This window comes from Camelus dromedarius, chromosome 10, assembly GCF_036321535.1.
Source record: "Camelus dromedarius isolate mCamDro1 chromosome 10, mCamDro1.pat, whole genome shotgun sequence".
NCBI lineage: Eukaryota > Metazoa > Chordata > Mammalia > Artiodactyla > Camelidae > Camelus > Camelus dromedarius.
Window position 1 is genome coordinate 74,533,872 of NC_087445.1, and position 20,691 is coordinate 74,554,562.

A 20,691-nucleotide genomic window follows, 5' to 3' on the forward strand; every position below is an offset into this window, starting at 1 on the left:
AAATGCGATGCCAGAGCCCACGGCCCGGGAAGGCCAGAGTGCCAGCATTTTGCTTGGGTCTCTGTTTGATATGCCTCCAGGTGACATTCTTGAAGCCCCCTCACCCTCTTTATGGGCCAGACCCCACACGTGGAGGCCTGCAAAGCACCCACCTCCTGCTTGAGCGTCAGCCTGGCCATAATCTCATTGTGGTCGATGAGGGACAGCTCGTCGACCTCCTCTTCTGACTGAGCCGACTCAGCATCTGGCGACCTCGGGGTCCTGGAGGGAGACGTGGTTTGTGCCGCGTCAAACAGGCCCTGGGCCCCACGATGCCCGGGGTCAAGGCAGTGCAGCCCTGTGCATGGGGTCTGTGCGGCACGGCCGCCCCCCTGGACCACTCCTCCCTGAACTGCAGCTCTGGCGCGAAGCCCAGGCCCGCTCCCCACCCAACCCTCGGGCCCGAGTGGTGGGCGGAAGCCAGGACGCAGACTGGACTTCCCGCTCTGCTGACAAGCCGTGTGGCCTCGGCACTTTCTGCTCTCTCTAGACATGCCATCTGTAAGCAAAAGGGGTTGAACACAGAGATCAAGAAGCTTCCGCTGAGCAATCTGAGTAACGGTCTTGGTCACCTGTGTCAAGGCCCACAAAGGGATGGTCAGGACTCGGGCGGAGAATGGCCTGAGGGCCAGCAGGACGGGAGAGCGAGCTAGCAGGGATCTTGATGCCACTCCCAGGGCCAGCTCCCTGGGGACTGCAGAGCATGACCCGGGCCCCTGTCCTCAGTAGGAGGACAGACGTTAGAACAAGCAGGTGGGGCCACGGCACGAGGGCTGGGAAGGCCTGAGGAGGGACAGACAAGCTGAGACGGAAGCGCTGAGGAGAGACCTCCAGGGGGAAGCACATGGGAGCCTGGCGGGCAGCAGGCAGAGGGATGCGGGGTCCGCAGGCCCCTTGCTCCCCAGCGTTTTCTCCCGATTCCCACCATTCTCATGACGGATCCTGTGAGGCAGTGACTGGCCTGTGGTCACAGGCCTCATTTTTAACCCCAAGTATCTGACACATTAAAATCGGGCCTTTAGTGAGACAACGCGGGTGGGCCGTCCTGGAAGAGCCCTCGGCTGTGCGTCTCGGCAGCGTCCAGTCTGTGGTCTGGCCTTCACGGAGAGAGGACTCCACCCCAGGGAGGTGCCCGGCCAGTCCACGCGCTCATCCCGCTGCTCCTCGCGCACGGCCACCTGGGCCTGATGCCTGCCTCTAGAAACTCACGACGAAAAGTGCAGGGGGATCTTTACACTCCTTCACCACATCTGAGCCTGGAAGAGGCAAAAGGAAGGGTGGCCGAGGGTTTTAAAGAGAAAAGACCGCCGTGGGCCACCTGCCAGGTGGACAGGACGCGCTGTCGATGGTCAAGGGGCGACGGCACCTAGAGGGGAGGGGTTCTTAGTGCCTTCCGTGGGTTTCCTGTACTTTTCTATACTCTCCACACTTTCCCCCTGAGCATGTATCATTTTGAGAATCAGAAAAAAGAACGTACCAGCATATCTGAGCTGCTGTGGGCTCGGTTCCCAACCACTGCAATAAAGCAAACAGCACAACAAAGCGAGGCCCATGAGTTTTTTTTAGCTTCCTAGTGCACATAAAAGGTACGGTTATACTATGCTATAGTCTTTTAAGTGGGCAACAGCATGTCTAAAAAAAGAATGCAGACCTTAATTAAAAAGTACTTTATTCCTAAAACATGCTCCCCACCCTCCGAGCCACCGGTAAGAGTCGTCATCTTTCTGCTGGTGGTGGGGGTCCGCCTCGACACTGATGCTGCTGACTGACCAGGGTGACGGGGGCTGAAGGCTGGTGGCCGGAGTGTGGGCTGCAGCAAGTTCTTAAAACAAGACACCAATAAAGCTTGCCACATCGACTGACTTCTCCTTTCATGAACACCTTCTCTGTAACAGGCAATACTGTTTGACAGCATTTTACCCACAGTAAAGCCTCTTCCAAAACTGGAGTCAATCCTCTCAAACCCTGTCGCTGCTGTATCAACAGTCTATGGAATATTCTAGATCCTCTGTTGTCATTTCCACAGTCTTCACAGCATTTTCACTAGGAGTACAGTCCATCTCAAGAAGCCACTTTCTTTGCTCACCCATGAGAAGCAGCTCCTCACCTGTCACAGTTTTATCCCGATGCCGCAGCAATGCAGCCCCATCTTCAGGCTCCACATCTAATTCTGGCTCCCTTGCCGTTTCCACCACATCTGCAGTCACTTCCTCCAGTGAAGTCTTCAACCCCTCAAAGTCATCCAGGAGGGTTGGAATCAACTTTTTCCAAATTCCTGTTAATGTTAATATTTTGACCCCTTTCCTTGAATCACGAATGTTCTTAACAGCAATCTAAAATGGTGGCTCCTTTCAGAAGGTTTTCAATTTCCTTTGCCCAGATTCATCAGAGGAATCATTAATTATGGCAGCAGCAGCATTACAAGATGTATTTCTTAAATAAGACGTGTAAGTTGAAATGACTCCTTGACCCACGGGCTGCAGAAGGATGTTATATCAGCATGGAGACAACACGTGTCTCCTTGTCTGTCTCCATCAGGGCTCCTGGGTGCCCAGGTGCATTGCCAATGAGCAATAATACTTTGAAAAGAATCTTTTTTTCTGAGTAGTTCTCAATAGTGGGCTTAAAATATTCAGTAGACCATGTTGTAAAACGATGCACTACGTTCCAGGCACTGTTGTCCACTTACAGAGCACAGGCAGAATGGATTCAGCATCATTCTGAAGGGCCCTGGGATTCAGGGAACAGGCAATGAGCACTGGCTTCCCCTTCAAGCCACCAGCTGCATGAGCCCTTGATAAGAGAGTCAGCCTGTCCTTGAAGCTGGGATGCCAGGCACTGACTTCTCCTCTCCGGATACTTAAGTCCTGGACAGCATCTCCTTCCAACAGACGGCTGTTTCGTCTACACTGAAAATCTGTTTAGTGTCACCACCTCCATGAACGATCTGAGCTCCATCTCCTGGATAACTCGCTGCTTCACCTCGTACTTTGATGTTATGAGACGGCTTCTTTCCTTCAACCTCGTGCACCAGCCTCTGCCGGCCTCACACTTTCCTCCTGCAGCTCCCTCTCCGTCACAGAACTGAAGGGAGTCGGGGCCTCACTCTGGAGGAGGCTTTGGCTGAAGGGAACGTGGTGGCTGGTTTGATCTTCTCTCCAGACCACGCAGACTTTCTCCTGATCAGCAATAAGGCTGTCTTGCTTTCTTACCATTCGTGTGTTCACTGGAGCAGCGCTTTTAATTTCCTTCAAGAACTTTTCCTTTGCAGTCACGACTCGGCTGCTGGGTGCAGGAGGCCTCACTGTAGGCCTGCCTTGGCTTCGACGCAGGGCCTTCCTCACTAAGCGTAGTCATTTCTAGCTTTTGACTTAAAGTGAGAGAGTTGTGACTCTTCCCTTCACTTGAACACTTAGGGGCCATGTGGGGTTATTAATTGGCCTAATTTCATTACTGTTGTATCTCACGGAATAAGGAGGCCCGAGGAGAGGGAGGCAGACCGGGGAACAGCTGGTCAGCAGAGCAGTCAGAACACACACAACATTTATCGATTAAGCTTCTGTCTTCTATTGGCGTGGTGTGTGGTGCCCCGAAACAATTACAATGTAACATCAAAGACCACTGATCACCATAACAAATATAATAACAGTGAGAAAGTTTGAGATACTGGGAGAATTACCAAAATGTGACACAGAAACACAGAGTGCGCGATGCTGTTGGAAAAATGGTGGCTAAAGACTAGCTTGAGGCAGGGTTGCCACAAACCTTCAATGTGCAACAAACACAGCATCCGTGCCGCGCAGCTGTAAACATAAAGCACCAGCAGGCCTGGCATGCTGGCTGGCAGGGCAGCGTGGGCAGCTCCCACCGGGCGGCTTGCTGCCTTCAGGGCGCCCGGCTGCACGGGTAAGTTCTTACCTCTCTCCACTGTCCCGGCCTTCCTTCCCAGGTGTGCTACCGACTGACGCGGGGTCTCTGGGATGTCCGTCTTTCACAGCTGGTGATTCCTGAAAAGAGAAGTCAGTGCTGGGTCTGACAGGTGCCCACCTGGGCTTCCCAGCATTCCTGCCTGCAAAAGGCTTCTGAGTGCAAGTTCCTACGGAGCGATCTGAGATGTGAACACGGTGACCGTGATGCGGTCCATCACCCAGGAAGCACAGGGCCCTCTTCAGACTGGCCTCCTGCCTTTGGGAGAGTGAGAAGTACCACCACTTATCACCTCGTCAGCTGCCAACCCCGAGGAAGCCGTCCCAACACCTCCTGGAGGAGAGGCCTGTCACAGAAGCTACGGCTCAGCTACCTTTTCTCACCAGGACACCACCTGTCAGCTGGCATCACCACACTCAGTCACACATGGAAGCAGAGGTTGCGAGAAGCTAAGGGCCTGTCTATCCACCGCCCGTGCCTGACCGCGTGCCCGCGGGTGTGCAGCAAGCCTCTGCCCACTCCCTGCTCAGCTCACGGCGCGTTCTCAGGACCACAGCCCCCGCTCGGTCGCTTCCCAGTTATGCTTCCAAAGGGTCCAGCAGCTCGAGCGCACGAGTGCAACCCCTCCCCTCATCCAGCAGCCGTGCTTCCTCTCAGGACCCTAGGCTCACCTCACTCAGGGGCCACGCAGCCCTCCAGCATCCCTGCTCTGCCACCGAGGCCACAGCAGAGAATGGGTGGGGCGGGGCTGGGGGCGCACAGATACGTGGACATCTCCATGGGGGGCACTGCAGCACTGAACAGGGTCCAGGGGTAGGGGAGAGCTGAACTGGATGATGCTGGGGGCAAGGTCACCGGACGGGACAACTGAGGTGGGAATAGCAGGGGAGAAACGGCTCAGCTCTCAAGGACGGGGCTGAGTCCCACGGGAGTGAGAACTCCACGATGCCCTAAGCTTGCCTCCAACTGACGCGGGGCTCGCCGTGCACGGGCCCCTCAGACGCTATGGGGACCCGCTGGGGGCCCCCTGAGCGAGACTGACCATGCTTCTAACAGCCCTCTGAGCTGAGCCCTGAGGACTCGAGTCCTCACGGCACCTCCCCTGGAGGGACTCAGCCCACGCAGGATGCTGGGGGAGAGTAATTTTGAAGATTCTGAACTTGCTCATGCTTTGCTGCAGCAAAACCTGGAAAGCTGACTGCTCAGCAGAACTGCTGTCCCTTGACTGTCTCGAGCTGGGACAGCAGTGAAACAAGGGTGACCATGTCAGGAGGGAGACCCAGCAGAGTCACCAGCTTCCCTGGAAGCAGGGAAGGCAGGTGTGAAGGAGCATGCCGGTGGAGGGGGTGTGGGTTTGGAAGGCTCGGTGTGGGAGAGAAGGGTCCCTTCCTCTGCAGAGGGACAGAAGATGAACCGCGACACCAGAAGACGGGACAGGAAGGAAGCCCGGAGCTGCACCACCAGGCTGCTCCTGTAATTTCCAGCAGCCCCACCGGCCAGGCTGGAGGAGTACCAGGCCACTGAAGCGACAGCAAAAGGAGACGCCACTGCCAAGCCACGTCCTCTCCCCGCGGAGCCGAGCCGGCGCCTGGCCAGGCTGCTAGCGACCTGGAGGCTCAGCCAGGCAGAAGCAGGCCCGACCCGGGATGGGCCGGCCGCATGCACGAGGCGCCCGAGGTTACTTACTCCTCGAGAGGGGGCCAGCTCCTCGCTGCTCTGGCCAGAGGAATACAGACAGACGTATTCACCCTCACCAGCCTCCTCACTGGCGTGCTCGCTCTGGGGGAGACAGGACGAGAGGAAAGGCACATGTGACAGGCCCTCCAGCCAGCCCTCGGGGAGGGAGGGCAGCCTGTGGGGCCGGCCCTGCCCGGACACTCCTCTCACCAAGAAGAGAAGACGGGTGCCCTCTGCTCTCCTGGGATGCTTTCCCAGGGGCTTCTGCCACCTCCTGACTGTGAGAGGGGACCCAAGTTCCCTGCTGGAGCATCTCCAAAGATGTCAAGGGCCACTCGGACTGTCCTGGAGGAGGGGGACTCCTCCCCACTCTGCCGCAGCGGGGACTGCAGGGGTCCCCAGCGTGGTGGGAGCAATTATGAAGGGAAAGAGGCGACACATCAAGACAACTCAGCGTGCCGAGAGCCGGCCCCCACATGCCCACGCTCACTCTGCCCCATCTGCGTGTCTGCGTCCACTCCGGCCTGCAAGGCGGCGTCTCCCTGTGCCCGGGGGAAATACACAGCCGATTCCGTGGCACAGGAGAGCAGGCCCTCCATCCTCAGCACTGCAGGCAACTAAGTGTGCAACTGCCTTTGAGCTGTCAGAGATCTCTGTTCTTCTCTCTCTAAACAACCCACCAGACGGAGCACAGCAGCGCCTTCTACCTTATGCTTACAACTATCTCTAAACGGTCACTAATCCACTTGGGGAAAATCAGATCCCTCGTCTGATGGGAACTTTGCATAGAAGGTTCAACTTCTGTCCTGGAAACAGATGGGCTATGATTTCACCCGGTGACCTTCCACAGACCTCAGTCCAGCCCTGCTGCGATCGGGCACGTGCGGCAACACACTCGACAGCCCGTGAAGGGAGCGGCTTTCTCGAACCGTGCAGCCCGCGTGGGCGCGCGCGCGTGCTGAGTTCTCACCGAAGGCGTCTGGGGCGAGTCAGTGAAAGAGGTTTCGGAAGGAAGGCGGACAGTGTTCCCATGAAAGCTGCTCTCCTGAGAAGACGAGAGAGGCCCGTCCGGGGTGCTGGGAGGCGGACTGGCTACGGGTGGCCCGGCTAAGTCAGGGCTCTGAGACTGGTGGACAGGTGGGAAGTGTGGAGAGGAGGAGGAGGTAGACGGAAGGAAAGGCTGGACGGAAGCTTGGTTGTGAGGCACGAAATCCTGGGAGTAGGACCTAAACACAGACTTACACTGCAGAATCAAAATGGAACACACACACACACACATGAGAGAATGGGGAGAAGAAAACAGACAAAAGAAAAAGTAATTAGATTACCTCAGCAGAGCTGTCGCAGGCCGTGCACGTCATTCTCGCGAGGACCACCGATCAGGCCCGGCCACCCCTGTGGTCCTCTGGCCTAAGGTCCCCCGACCCCGGTGCGTCCTCCCTTGAGAAGGGCCTGAACACTGACCAGTGCCGTCCTCAGTGTCTGAACTGCAGGACGTGGGGGCCCCTAAAGGAGAGCAAGCCCCCCACCCTGTGTGGGTGGTCCCATTCTCTGCTTCGTCTGAAAATTCAGCCACACAACCCAGTCTACGCCTCTGTCCTTTCAGGAACCTTGTGGCTAAATTCAGTGTATGCGGCAGACACACGGTCATACTTACTCATTTCAAGCTCTGGGGATGAATTTCTTTGATTTTACCCCTTGAAAGTCAAACACTGCAGCCTGTTAAATACTGTCATCACCTCAAATCCTTCTGGAAGGGGAGGGCATAAGCCTTTAAAATGGTTGAAAGAATTGCACTATCAGAACGCTCAAAATTTCTGAGTTCATTTCCCTTTCTGTCAGTTTTACTTTCTTTTTTCAACAGATAAAGCGCAATGCCTCTGATGCCACCCCGCAGCCCTGAGGCTACACTCCCCTCTCTCCCCAGAGAGAGAGAGAGAGAGAGGCTGAGTCGGCCTGGGAAGCGACGGCAGAGACCCGCAGCGCCTGAGAGCCGGTGGAAGCTCTGGGTCCAGTAGCCACCAGGCCAAGGATCCGACAGGCTCATCACGCCCTGCAAAGGGCCTGCCAACTGTCACGGGGAAGCAGGGGGAAGTGTGTGGAAGGGAACACGTCTCAAGTCCCTGCCAGGCTCACCTCTTACTATGGATATGGGAACTTAACGGAAGTCCACCAGCACAAACACGCACACCACTTAAGATCCTCTGCATCCATTCTGGCACAGGATTTTTGGAACCCGCGGACAAGGAAAAGGAGGAAGAAATTAAATTTTAAGCTAGCAGGAGGTCAAAGCCACTCATACCCTGAAGCGTTCTTCACGTCAAGCTACACTTTAACCTGGACTGACAGCTGCTGAAACTCAAGGGACAAGAAAGCCTTCCCTCGGTCCCGCTGCCACCAGCCCCGCCCTCCTAGGCTCCCCTGAGCCGAGTCTAAAGCTCTTCTTCCCTCCTCACTGAGGCCAAGGCCCTTTCACCCTCATCAGCCCCACTGGCTGTTGGTTTATATCGGACCCAGGACACCTGCCTGGGTACCTAGTCCTTCTTACACATTTTATTTCCCCATCTAATGCACAAACTCAAGGCCAACCCTCGCACACAGTCAAACGCGTTAGTGGAACACTGTACTGACACCAAAGGCTTAGACTCCTGCTAGTTCTGATTCATTCATGTCCCTCCTTCCCAGAGAAGCTGGGGGGAGTGGACCCCCAGCTCAGCGGCTCTCACTCCTGAGCGCCCATGGTGCCCTCCCCAGGCAGGAGACCCGTTTCCTCTGATCTCCTGGAGCCATCACCCAGGCCAGGGGAACTCACTCTGGGCCCTGTTGGGGATGGCAGTGGGATACAGGGCTCGGTTTTGGGGGTTTTCCATTTTACCTCGGGAGGATGCTGCCCCCACCATGAGGCACTCTCACTGGCTGGGAAGGTCTGCAGACAAGACCTGGAGTGGAATGCATCAGATGAGGGATGGGACGCCCTGGTGCTAGGGGGCCACTTCGAGAGACCCCCACACCACCCCACTCCAGGCAGCGGCTGCACCTCATGAAGGAGCCCAGTACCCATACCTGTCAGATGCTCATTCCAGGGTACAGGCGCTACCCCGAGCTTTGCTAACACATACCTCTCTGTCGGCCATGAACCCACCTAGTTTAAGATTTATGTTCAAGGTTGTTATGGTCTGAATGTTTGTGTACCAAATTCAAACGGAATTCCTAAATCGCAGACAGGATGGTGCTGGGAGGCGGGGCCCAGTCTCATAAATGGAACCCATGCCACAGAGAAGAGGCTCTGCGGGGACGCCTCACCCCTCTTCCATGGAGGACAGCAAGAAGCCTGTGACAGGGAAGAGGCCCTCCCCTAACCAGGCTAGCACCCCGTTCTTGGACTGCCAGCCTCCAGAACGGTGAGAAATCAATTTCTGTTGCTATAAACCACCCAGCCTACGGTACTCTGCCACAGCAGCCTGGCCGGACTAAGACATATGCCAACTCCGGAGTCCGGACACATCCTTGCCGACACCCTTCCAACCCCAGCCCCATGGAAACGCACTGAGCACCTGAGCAGGCCCTGCACTCACCAAGTGCCACACACACACACGCACAGTGTCGGGGTCATCACACAAAGGACCACGCTTGATGCTACCTTCCTAGCTCACCGTGCGGTGGGCTCCACACCACGGGTGCCTTTCTGGGCGCCCTTCTGGGCGATGGGACACTTGCTGAGAGGGAACATTCTCAAATCACTCAGACCTGGGCTCAGGCCCTGGGCTCCCCGTACCTGTGTGAACTTGGGAAGGTGATGTAGTTCTTGAGCCTCAGCCTTTTCCTCTTCAAAATAAGGTTGAAAACAACAGCACGTCCCTCACAGGGTCTCTGTGCAGATTTACTGAGACGCCCTGTAAGTCCTGGTGTTGACAAGTAGTGTCAGCACCCCCACCCCCTCCAAAATACCATCGGGAACTCCCCAAAAAACAGCCGGGGGACTTAATTAATTCAATACCCATTTACTGAATGAGGGAATACTTAGGAATTGATTCTACTGTTATTATCAGCTGAAGTGCCTAGAATATTACTTGACTCATAGCAGCTCAACTGTCTCAATTCAGAGCGTGGAAGGTAACGGACAAGTTCCGGCCGCTGCCCAGGTGCAGGTCCGTAGTGGGAGACTGGTGACAGAGGCTCAGGGATGCCACCAAGAGTGCGGACTGCAGAGGAGAGGGGCAGCCACCAAGGAGAAGGGAAGGAGGTTCGGCATCTCTTGGACAAAGTGTCCCGGCCTGCCCCGCCCTCAGCAACCAGCCTTGGAGCAGCTCTGGTATTCAAGCTATGCAGTCATGCTGGGACAGGAGCCAAGCTTGACAGTCACCTTCATGGAGCAGGGAGAGGCAAGGGGCAGCTCTCTAACCATCATAAAGCCAGTCCCTGAGCGGGCTCCACAGGGGCTCATTATCATACCATGGTCAACAAGTCCAGTCCCTACGGACTCCTAGAAAAATATTTCCAGACCCTTTAAGATCACATTTATTCATACAGGCAGGGAGAAAAGCAGGCTGGCCACTGAACAGAAACGCTACTTCACCACCGCCCAGAGTTTATTTTAGGATCTGGCTGGTGCCCGGCTTTGCTTCTGACAGAGCGCGGCTGCACTCTGCGGCAGGAATTTTTATTTATAGCCAGAATAAGACTGTTTGGGCTGAGGATTTTATAACACCAGGGACTGCCTGTCTGGAGGCTGCAGATTTCTGTAGAAGACCTAGGAATGCGAGTGCAAGTTTCTGGGGAGGAAGGCTCCCGGCCACCAAAGACCATCTCACGATGATGATGAAGACAGCTACTCTCACTGCATGCTTCCCGCTGGTCAGAGGAGGCACCAAGGATTTTACATCAGTCACTTCATTTAATCTGCAGGAAGTGCTGCTTTGAGACTTACTACAAAGATGAAGCAACAGGCTGGAACGGCAAGCCAAGTACCGGTAACACATGGCTCAGCTCATGAGAGATGGGGTCAGGAAGGCCCACCTCACACTCACCGAGTGTTCTGCGCATGTGTCAGGCCCTAAGCACGCAATCCCACAGCTCTGCAGGGTCCAGCCTAACTCTGCTCAGAGCTCTCCTTAGCAGAGTGCTCTGTGGTGACCAGCATGCAAAAAGGCAGTTCGCTGAGGCCTAATATACAAGCCACGGATACAGAGCAAAGATCTGCCCACACGAGAGACAAAGGAACCAGCAAATGCTTTTTTTGAAAATATACACTGAAAAAACCACCAAGAGTCTTCTGGGTATAAACAACGAGGGAGGCTGACTTGATGTGGGACCATTCACACACTAAGAAGGAAGGCCACCAGAAGCTGGCTAGGCCCCAGCTCTCAGCGACACTTCCTTCCCACTATGTCCTGGCATGAAAAATGACCAGGGACCGGCCCTGAGCTGTGTTGGCAAGAAAGCAGGAAAGCAGACCTTCACATGGAAAATCCTGATTGTTCAGTATAGCAGACATTGCACTGAATTCCTTTGATTAACAGACCAGGGGCACCAGAGGAGGCAGTCAGTGGGCCGGTGGCAAAGGGCTGGAGCCACAGGCCGAGGGACCCTGACTGGAACGGCCACTCCACACTGACCTGGGTTCTGAGCTTTAGGGAACTTTCAGCTCCACAATCACAGGGAAATGCGCTCATCTGAGCGAATGGACTTACAGCCGCAGGGAAGTGTCCTGGAAGTACAGGCGTGGCCGGAGATCAGTCATTACCGTATACTCCAGGCCCCAGCAAGGCTTATGACTTCAGTGTTCTTGGAAGCTACTTTGCAAAACAGATAAGCTACTGGACAGCTGGTTTGGGGGCTTAAATTTTTATCCATCAATGGTGAAAAAACACGCTCAAGGGAAGCTGCTGTTCTAGAGCGGTTTGGGCTTCCTTCCCTACGGAGAGCCCCCGGGAAGCACAGCCCAGCGCCAGTCCTGGGCTCAGAACACGCCTCCTTGGACCAGGGCCTGTGAGCATCGACACAATGTGGGGCCTCAGTTAGTTCTCCTGGAAAGAACCCCATTTGATCTGGTTCTTAGAGGGATGGGACATGATGACTCCTAGGTCACCACCAGGAAGGACCTGGTCACTCCATGTGGCAAACTGGATGGAAGACCGCTTGCTGTGCCTCCTCTCTCTGTCCTGCGCCCATCTAACTACATGTTGATGAATGCCATCCTTTGGGTCTCTCTTAGGCCCAGAGGGAACTTCTTTGATGCGCTTGTGTTAATTTGTAACGACTTCATCTTAGTTAACACTGAAACACGAGTTTCCGGAGTCAGGTGGCAGACTCTGAGGCGTCTGCATTCAAGATTTCTCCGCTCGAGGCCGAGGAGACACCGCCGTTGGTTCTCTTCTGTGAACTTCCTTGCGTTCAGCTCACGCAAGGAAGGAAACACCAGTGTCATGTCGGATCCAAAAAGTCTCCTCTCTTTGAATAAACTTCTTCGTAGAGCCTATTTTAAAAATCCATTTCCAAATTCTAACTTGTAATTTTACAACAAAGAAGTTTTTTTTTCAGGAGAACTTTAGGACAGGTGAAAGCAGAAATTTACTATTTCTTCTTGCGTGACTGAAGCTGAATCGCAAGAGCTTCCTTGAAAACACTGAATTTTTGCCCAGTGGTTTCCTGGCTAATCATACTCCTGCAGCACCTTCAATACATTGCAGGAAGCTCTGTATACTCACTAACATCCACCTTAATAACTCAACTCTCTGTGGAAAGTTGTCTAGGAACCTGACAACCGTTTTCACTCAGCTGGGATTTAACCAGCAGGACAGGGCTCTGATTTACCCTTATCCCCAGCGCCCTGTTAGAGCCTACAGCTCGCTCTGTAAAGTGCGAGGACAAGAGGGACAAAGCCTCCTCTCCGCGCCCCGCCCAGGCTCCAGCTCTGCTCTCTGCCAAGCTTACTAGGTCTCAGTGTTTCCTGGCAATTAATCAATTCATAAATGTCACCCTAACACCGTATTTTTCACAATGGGGATCTGGACTCTAACCTTAGCTTGAACTTACAACTGAGCAAATGGTTCACCGTCTCTGTTCTGGTTCCTCCATCTCTAGGATGGGGATAAACATCTCATCACAGAGCAGTCAGGAAGGGCCCATGACAGGCTGACAAGCACCTTGAAAACATGGAAGTGAAGGTAACTGTCAGTGTGTGGACCGCACCCCCAACGGTGCTGTCACACACGACCTTCACAGGCACCGGAGGTCCTCTGGCACCTGACCCGCTGGTCTGCAGTGGACGGAGTCAGACACACATGTCAGCAAGGGGCTACAGTGAAGCTCCTGTGTCTGAAGCTAGTCTGAGGGCGCAGACCGCCCACAGTGCTGTGAGCATCACCCACAAAGAGGTAGCACGTCTTCAGGAGGGAGGGGCGGAAACAGCTGAGTCAGAGCGGCTGCTTCTGCGAGCCCCCGAGGCAAGGACCCCCAGCTCTGGTCCTGCCATTGGGCTAGGACCAGTCCTGCCTCCTTGCATGGTCTGTGCTGTCCATAGTAGGAAAGGCAGGCTTGCTCCCGGGCTCAGGTGGAACCATCTCCCCCAGGCTGGGGCCTTAATGAAGGCCAGCTCCTAGCCCCTCCCCTGAGGGTGTCAGAAATCCAGAAGGGGTGCTGGTCTGCCTGTACCTCCTTTCATAGCACTGTGTCTAGGCTCAGAGTGGCAGTGAATTTGGACTTCACACTTCAGGGCAGTGCTGGCTGGGTCTTTTAGGAAGGACGGAAAAGCACAGGGTGAACATCCCAGAGAAGCTAAACCGTATTTCAAGGGCTCAGCAAACAGGAACTGCCTGTGAAACTCTTGGGCCAGACAGCCAGAGCCTCCTGGGTCAGCAGAGATGGAAAATGAGGAAGAAACAGGGTCTTTAGCCAGAGCCTCGGATCAGTGCATCTGATTCAGGGGAATGGAGAGGTGTCGTATCAGCATCAGACTGTTCTGATGACATGTCGGGAAGCAGACTGAGATGGATGGGACGGCAGGGCAGAGGGACAGGGCCGGGGGCCTCCCAGGTCACTGCTCACTGCTTTTGGGGGAACCAAGACCCCCCCAGTCAGTTCAGCGTCACAGAGCACCTGCTGCTTGCTGGCTCAGCCCTGACCTCTGTGCCAAGCCTGCAAGCACAGAAAAGGCCCAGTCCCTGCCCTCAGAGAAGAAGAGCCTGCACGTGACGAAACAGAGAAACACCTCCCAGCGCGGTGACGTGCTGGTGCCCCTCCCTGTCTGCTCAGCGCTGCTCGTGCGCCTCGCACTCCCCACGCGCTTACTCCTGTCTTCCCTTTAATCCTGATGACAGTCTCGTGTCCTCACTGACAGAAGAGGAAATGGAGTCGGGGTGGCCTGCTCAGGTCCACACAGCAAGGAGAAGATGTGATGGGGAAGGGAAGGGGCAGGAGAGAGAAGCACATGTGTGTGGCAGTGACGGGGCGGGGCCTCGGAAGGCTGGGGGACGTGCTGGACCTGGCTCTGCAGTGACGAGGTGACACTTCGGTCTCACTGTAGTGCTCTGAGGGGAAGGGCGGTAATTGGCTGTGGTGGCAGCAAGGCCGAGGCCGGGAAAGAGGCCACAGCAGCCGTGCTGGGAGCAGTGACGGGGGTGGAGAGAAGGCCCGGCACAGGTTGGGGCCGCAGATGTACTGCAGGGCTTGGTGACTGGGTGCGCGGGTGCCATGTGTAAACGGCAGTGGGGCCGGAAAGACAAGATGAAGCCTTGGTTCTTGCCTGGGCGACTCGGTGGATGGCGGAAGCATCTGCAGAAACCACTGGGATGGGGAGCCAAGGGCTCTGGCCCGTCAGGCCTGAATTAACACCCACTGCCGTGTGTTAGGCGTGTGGGGATCTACGAGTCTCCAGAATCATTCTGGAAGCCCAGGTGGTAAGGAAAAATATTTCAACAGATTTCTAGCATCGGGATAGATCTCTTGGTGATAGTAAATACCCATCATTTGCAGCGAGTAAAGGAAGGAGGTACTAGAAAAGAGCCCGGGGATGGAGGAGGGTGATTTTTCTGATAGACATTGTGACACCTGAAGGGCAATGGCAACACCGATGGTTCCTGAGAGTCTCAATGATACCATGCTCAAGGGTAAAGGGAACACGGACCCAGCCCCAAACTTTCAAGATTCGCACACTAGGGTTCAGAGCGAGAGAAAATGCAAGCCAGAGAAGGGAGCTGGGGAGGCGACGGCAGTGGGGATGCACTGATGCCGAGGGACAGGAGCTGGGGTGGAGGTGGGCGGCGGGCAGATGTCGAGTGTTCCACACAGTGAGGCCATTCCTAACGGCTCTTGAGGCCTAGGGGACTTTCCTTTTAATGAAATAAGGCACCTTTATGAGTTCACTCCCCTTGGCCCCCTTGCGGGCCTGCTGCTGAGAATGCAGCATTTCTGCAGTGAGATGCCTGTGTGCCAGGGGTGAGAACTATGACGCACTCACACTCAAACTAATTAAAGTGCCCTCAGATTCTCTTTGATTCTACAGTAAACAGTCTGGTTCATTGATAGTCTTCTACCCCAAACTGCTCAAAAGGGATATTGTAGACACTCTTAGGAAAACTCACACTTTCTGTTCATAGAGGGAAAAAATCCAGTCAAGAGCTAGGATTGTCTAAAGGCCAAGTTTTGTAAGATTTGTGAAAGGAGCCTGCCAGAGGTGCCTGCTGAGGAAACAGAGGGCATCTGTGCATCAGGGCAGGGCGGGCGGGGAGGGGGGGGGGGCGGGGGCAGGGGTTGTGCTGAGCCTTTCTATGGCACAGACGGTTGGTGAGGGCTCCAGAAAGTTAGGCCCTGGCACTGGAGGGAAGAACGCATCCCAAGGTCTTCACTAGGAGCAGGACCATCCTGACCCGGGTGCTGGACGGCTCCCGAATATGGAAACCAGGCAAGACCGCACTGGGAACCCGGGCTTGGGAGGTCTCTAACAGTCACAGGTCAACTTCATCACTTACAGAGGGGAAAGGGAAGTCCAGGTAGGTTAAGCCCTTTGCCCAAGCTCTCATGTACAGAGTCAGAACAGAACCAAGACTAGAATCCAGAACTCTAAGAGCAAGAGTAGTAATTATAAAATTTCTAAGCTTAGCATGTGCCTGGCGGTTTCCCAAGATTTTACTTGATCCTCCCACTCACAAAATAAGAGGCAAGGACAAATTTGATTCCAAAGGACAGAAATTGAGGCCTGAGGAGGGTAAGTGAAGGACCTAAGGACAGATCGATTTTAAGTGGAACGCGAATGTGGCTCCTTCCCAAAGGTCCTTCCTCTGCTACCCAGAGTTTCATCTGAATAGGTTAAATGGGAAACAGGGCTGTTAGGCTCTTGGACAGACACAGATCCCAGCAGAAGACAACAGACCATCACTGTGCCTCCTAAGGGGCTGCACCTCTAACTGTCAGCAGCAGCGTGTTCCCAGGAGCGTCCGCACCCGCTCCTCCTCCTGCACCCCCGCCCCGTGCAGCCATTTAGCAGCAGCTCCCACAGAGCTGAGGCAGAGACCATTCCCCAGCGTGGGCTGGCCTTGTGATTAACCAAGGGAATGCCATGGAAGTGACAGTGACAGTTCTGAGCCTAGGCCTTAAGACACCTTGCAAGTTTCTATTCATTTCCTTGGAGCCCTGCCAACAAGCCCAGGCCAGCCTGATAGGGGCTGACGGGTCACATGGCTCAGAGACATCAGCCCAACTGTCCCTTCTGGGGTCCAGAGATGTTAGTGAGTCTAGCCCAGGTTAGGCATGCCTGGCCCCGATCCGCACAGACACGCTACCAGTCTGTGTCCTAAGCAATGACCAACGGTCACTGTTGTTTTAAGCCACAAAGTCTTGGGGTGGTCTGTTACACAGCAAAAGCTAACGGACACAGCTCTCAAACTCAGACTCTGTCATGTGCCTCCTATGTGAGGAATACTCCTTTTAAACCCAGAACACCGACAGGGTTGACCCAAGGCCCAGTGGGAGAACAGAATTGAAGGGCCAGAATATCACTGCCAGTTCATGCCTGAGTGATGACAGTCCAAGTGTGGCTACTGATATTTCCCCATCCTACCCAACACCCCCCCACCAGCTCACACAGGACTTCGGGCTGCAGAGCACCAACCATACACACCCTCCCCTTTTAGTGCAGGTATCTGCAGGGCGACAGAGTCGGTCACGGGCAGCGGCACAGACTACAAATGAAAGATCGTGTTCACCTGTCTCCAAGTAAAGAGCGGCAGGGGCGACTCACCGAGGGCACAGGCAAGTTGCCGTGCCGGCTGAGAAAGGAGTTAGAGACGGACACACTGATGCCCTGAGTGGCACTGCCGTCTTCGGGGGTGAAGGCCACTTTAGTTTGCTGGACACAGTAGGAGACAGAGGAGAAGGAAGAAGCAGCATAGGAGGCCTGCTGGACAGAAGAACGAGAGAGAAGGCAGGGAAGGAGGGAGAAAAGCAGAGAAGTCAGGCGTGTACACAGAAAGGCTGAACAGACAGCTGCCTAATTCTGCTGGGACATCCTGGAGAGGGATGGTTTCTCGGCCCAGTCTGGGGAGTAAAGATGCCTCCTGAAGGCTCCCTGGATGAGCGGGTGCCTCCTTCACTTCTGTGTCCACTGGCCGTGGGGCAAGGTAGAGGAAGGCCAACTGGGCTTGGAGCCGTGCCGCCTGGGTCTGAGCCCCAGCTCTGCCGCTGACTTAGGGCCTCCATTCCTCCTCTGCGGGGAGTAACTGTGCGGCTCTCCTGCTTCAGCAGAGTGCAGACTGGAGCTGGGCCGCCGGGGTTGAACCTGAGCACTGCCACCCATGCCCTGTTTGGCCTTGGGCAGCACTCAGAGCTCTCTGTGCCTCAGGTTTTCATCTGTAAAATGTGCTAACACTGTAGGTCTGTTACACGTGGAGCATTCGAGCCGTACCACAGTGTCCGTGGGCCAATATGTGAGTGATTATCACGCCCACTTCTGTCTGTAAAATGGGGCACCACTTCCTGCGTCTGCCTTTGGGAGGGCGTGCGGAGCAGCTGGCACTGGGCGAGTCATGTGGTATGCCTGAGCTCCCGTCAGAGATGGGCTTGGTCCCCAGATCTTCCACTTCTAAGCAGTAGGCTTTGATTCCATCTCTCCAGCTTTTGCAGCCTCAGTTTATAGGGGTCATGGTGAAGACCATGTAGCAGCTTACCAAACCCCCAGTGCTCCCACAGGGAGGTGTTCAACAGTGTGTCTGCCCACCTCCCAGGGCTCCCTGGCAGGCCTCTCCCCAGAGCTCCCCTCCTGGCCACCTGCAGCGAGGTGAAGTGGCCCAGTGAGCTGTCCAACGTGGGCTGTGACTCCAGGGGTGCTCATTAGGGATCTCCCCCCAAATGCTCTGAAGCTCATGGGCTCCACGGTACAGAGAAGATGCCAATGCCAGGCAGTGGGCACCTGCGCACTCTGGTGGGAGGAGCTGAGAATATTTCAAATCTCAACAAAACTGGCCTAGCTGTTTAACCACATTTTAGGTCAGAGGTCCCTGGGGCAGGCATTTCTATTTTTGTAGTGAAGATTCCTTTTTGAAATCTTCTCAGAACCACTCAGATTCATATTTGGGCGTATTCAGGTGTTTGTGGGGTGAGTAGGGCAGGTGAAGAACTGAGACCCTGAGTGCACCAGTAAGACACAGCTAGTCAGTGTCAGGACGGGGACTCAGGACTCCCAGCTCCGAGCTTGTCCTTTCCTTTACCAGACTGTCTCCCGAGAGGCTGGCTGTGGTTCTGCCTGGCCAGCCCCAGGGCCCACTGAATGTAGAAGGCTGGGGGACTCCTGGGGCCAGGCATGGGCTCGAGGCCCAGTCCCAGGACTGCTGAGTCCCAGGTGGCTTTGAGGAGCAACCCCAGGACCCTCATCCTCCGGTTGGCAGCTACCGCCCAGGAAAGTCAGGGCAGTACCTCAGGTCCGCCCACAATGGGTAACAGACGGCCCAGCTAGCCACACTGGGGCCCTTTCTGGTTAAAGCACTGCCAGACTGGCCAGGATGTGAGCAAAGCAGCACATGCAGCTCTGATACAGTTGAGAATCCTCTTCTGGGGTGCACTCTTCCTGGAGGACATGGCTGGATGGGGCCCTTGGATTCTAAAACCTGACCACTGTCTGCCTGGTTAGTAAACTGGTAGCAAAGAGAAAAGGGTTGAGAGGCACACCGGACGTGCCTTCCTGCCTGGCCCACGAGTCTCATGGACTGCCCGTCTGACTTGGGCTCTGCCACCTACAGGGACTCCTTACACAGGAGGTGTTTTTCAAGGAGGAAGGGTGCGCTGAGCCTGGGACACAACGCAGCTCTGTTTCAAGCCATCCTGGCTCAATAGAGCTGGTTTTCACTGGGCCGTCCCCGGCCAGGGTGGGGTGAAAGTCACTGCAGAGTTAGGCCCATTATGTAAATCAAGTCCACAGATGGCTGGACACAGACCATGCCCTGTGCACTGATTGAGTCCCTCCTTTCTGGGAGGTCTATATTGGAGCCAAAGAAGAAAGAAAAAAAGACTGTCGACAGAGAAAGCAAACATTCCGAGCATAGGCCAGTCCCAGCTGCCTGGGCTGCTCTGGGAAAGAAGGGGGCCACGCCCCCAGACGGGGAGATGGTAGAGCAGGAGACAGGCTGCCCACGGGCTGGTCGGCAGCGAGTGACAGCACCAGCCAGGGCCCGGCCGCCGGGAAGGAGGGAGGCTTGGACCTGCCCGAGGATCAGCCCAGTGCCTAGAGACCCGTCAAGATGGGAAACTCTGGTCATGGGGTGGTCCAGGGAGGGACAGTCAGGAGGGGCCGCTTACCAGCTGCCGCTGCTTGGGGGGCAGGGCGGGGGGCGGGGCGAGCTCCTGCGGGGCGTCGCCAGCGCTGAAGGAGTCGTTGAAGCCGTACACCTCCATCAGGAGCTTGTTCTTCTGCTGGTAGATGTGCTCCTTCTGCGGCGTCTGGTAGAAGACGGAGGGCTGCGGCTCTGAGTAGTCCTCCAGCAGTTGCATGTAGGCCAGCACTGCGGGGACACAGGGCGGGCGCTGGGTGGGGCGGTCCTTCCCCCCACCCCCACCCCCGCGTGGCCGCCAGGGTAGGCCCCATGGAGAGCAGGCCCCGGGGGAGATGATTCTGTGCGACACTGCCACATGGACACAAGTGTCAAAACCATGGCAACTCTGGGCTCTGGGTGATGTCGGCCTGTCCATGCAGGTTCACGACTATGACAGACTCAGGGGGAGACAGTGACAGTGGGGGCAGGGCATGTGGGAACTCCCTGTACTTTCCCCTCAACGTGGCTATGAACCTAGACCCACTCTAAACAACAAAGTCTATTTTATAAAAGCAGATCAGGCACTTCACTCCCCCATGGAGACACCCTCGGGGCTTTCCAGCCGCTCCCTTGGGATGGGGGATGTGGCCTCTGCACAGGGCGCAGGGGGCTGGGCTGGGCTGGTTGGTCCCAGCGCCACTTCCCACTGCTCTGGCTGGCCCAGCGGCCCGCTCCATTCCTGGAACACCCTCAGGGACTCTGCCCACACCGTGCGGTGCGCCAACCCTGCTCTTCCCCCAAACCTCGCTGAGCCCGACTCTCTAGCCCTCGGGAATCAAGCTCAGATTAACTGCGACCTTCACCGCGGCCACCTCGCCCCTTGCTTGCTTCCTTCTGAGCCCTTCCTATGGCGTGTCAAGAGCTAGCTGGTGTTCCTCATTCATCCAGCTTTTACTGAGCACCTACTACTTGTCAGGCGCTGGCCCAGGTGCTGAGACTACCCAGGGGCCAGCAAAAAGAATCCTTTGCCCATGTGGTGCCCACACCCTCCCCAGGGAGACAAAATACAGGTCGAGGGAGTACACACGTGCCGTGCAGGAGAGTGAAGTGGGGTGGAGATGGGGGCACTTCTCTAGAATTTGTATGAGGACGGTGGGAGTCTCCCACACTGAGGCTGCGGTGGGCAGAGCACAGCGGGCAAGGGGAGGGCAGAGGAGGCAAGGTGGTGATCTGGGAGGTTACGTGGGGCTGGGCAACGGGGCAGGAAGTGAGCCTGATGCTGAACTGGCGGAGCCCACAGAAAGGGCCC

At 55.7% G+C, this 20,691-nt stretch overlaps 1 protein-coding gene across 5 annotated transcripts in view; it reads right to left on the reverse strand.

The window, feature by feature from the left end:
- The window catches only part of RAPGEF1 (Rap guanine nucleotide exchange factor 1), a 128,342-nt gene that overhangs the window by 14,651 nt on the left and 93,000 nt on the right, over positions 1-20,691 (reverse strand). For 3 of the 5 annotated variants that reach the window (XM_064490636.1, XM_064490635.1, XM_010975388.3), the window contains 3 exons: positions 19,429-19,631; positions 3,958-4,046; positions 153-261 (listed from right to left, as the gene is read on the reverse strand). In XM_064490636.1, coding sequence (XP_064346706.1) covers positions 153-261; positions 3,958-4,046; positions 19,429-19,631 — 401 coding nt within the window. Of the gene's footprint in view, positions 1-152; positions 262-3,957; positions 4,047-5,652; positions 5,746-6,613; positions 6,887-16,879; positions 17,039-19,428; positions 19,632-20,691 lie in introns of all 5 variants that reach the window. The other 2 variants (XM_064490634.1, XM_031450747.2) reach the window with 1 other exon arrangement.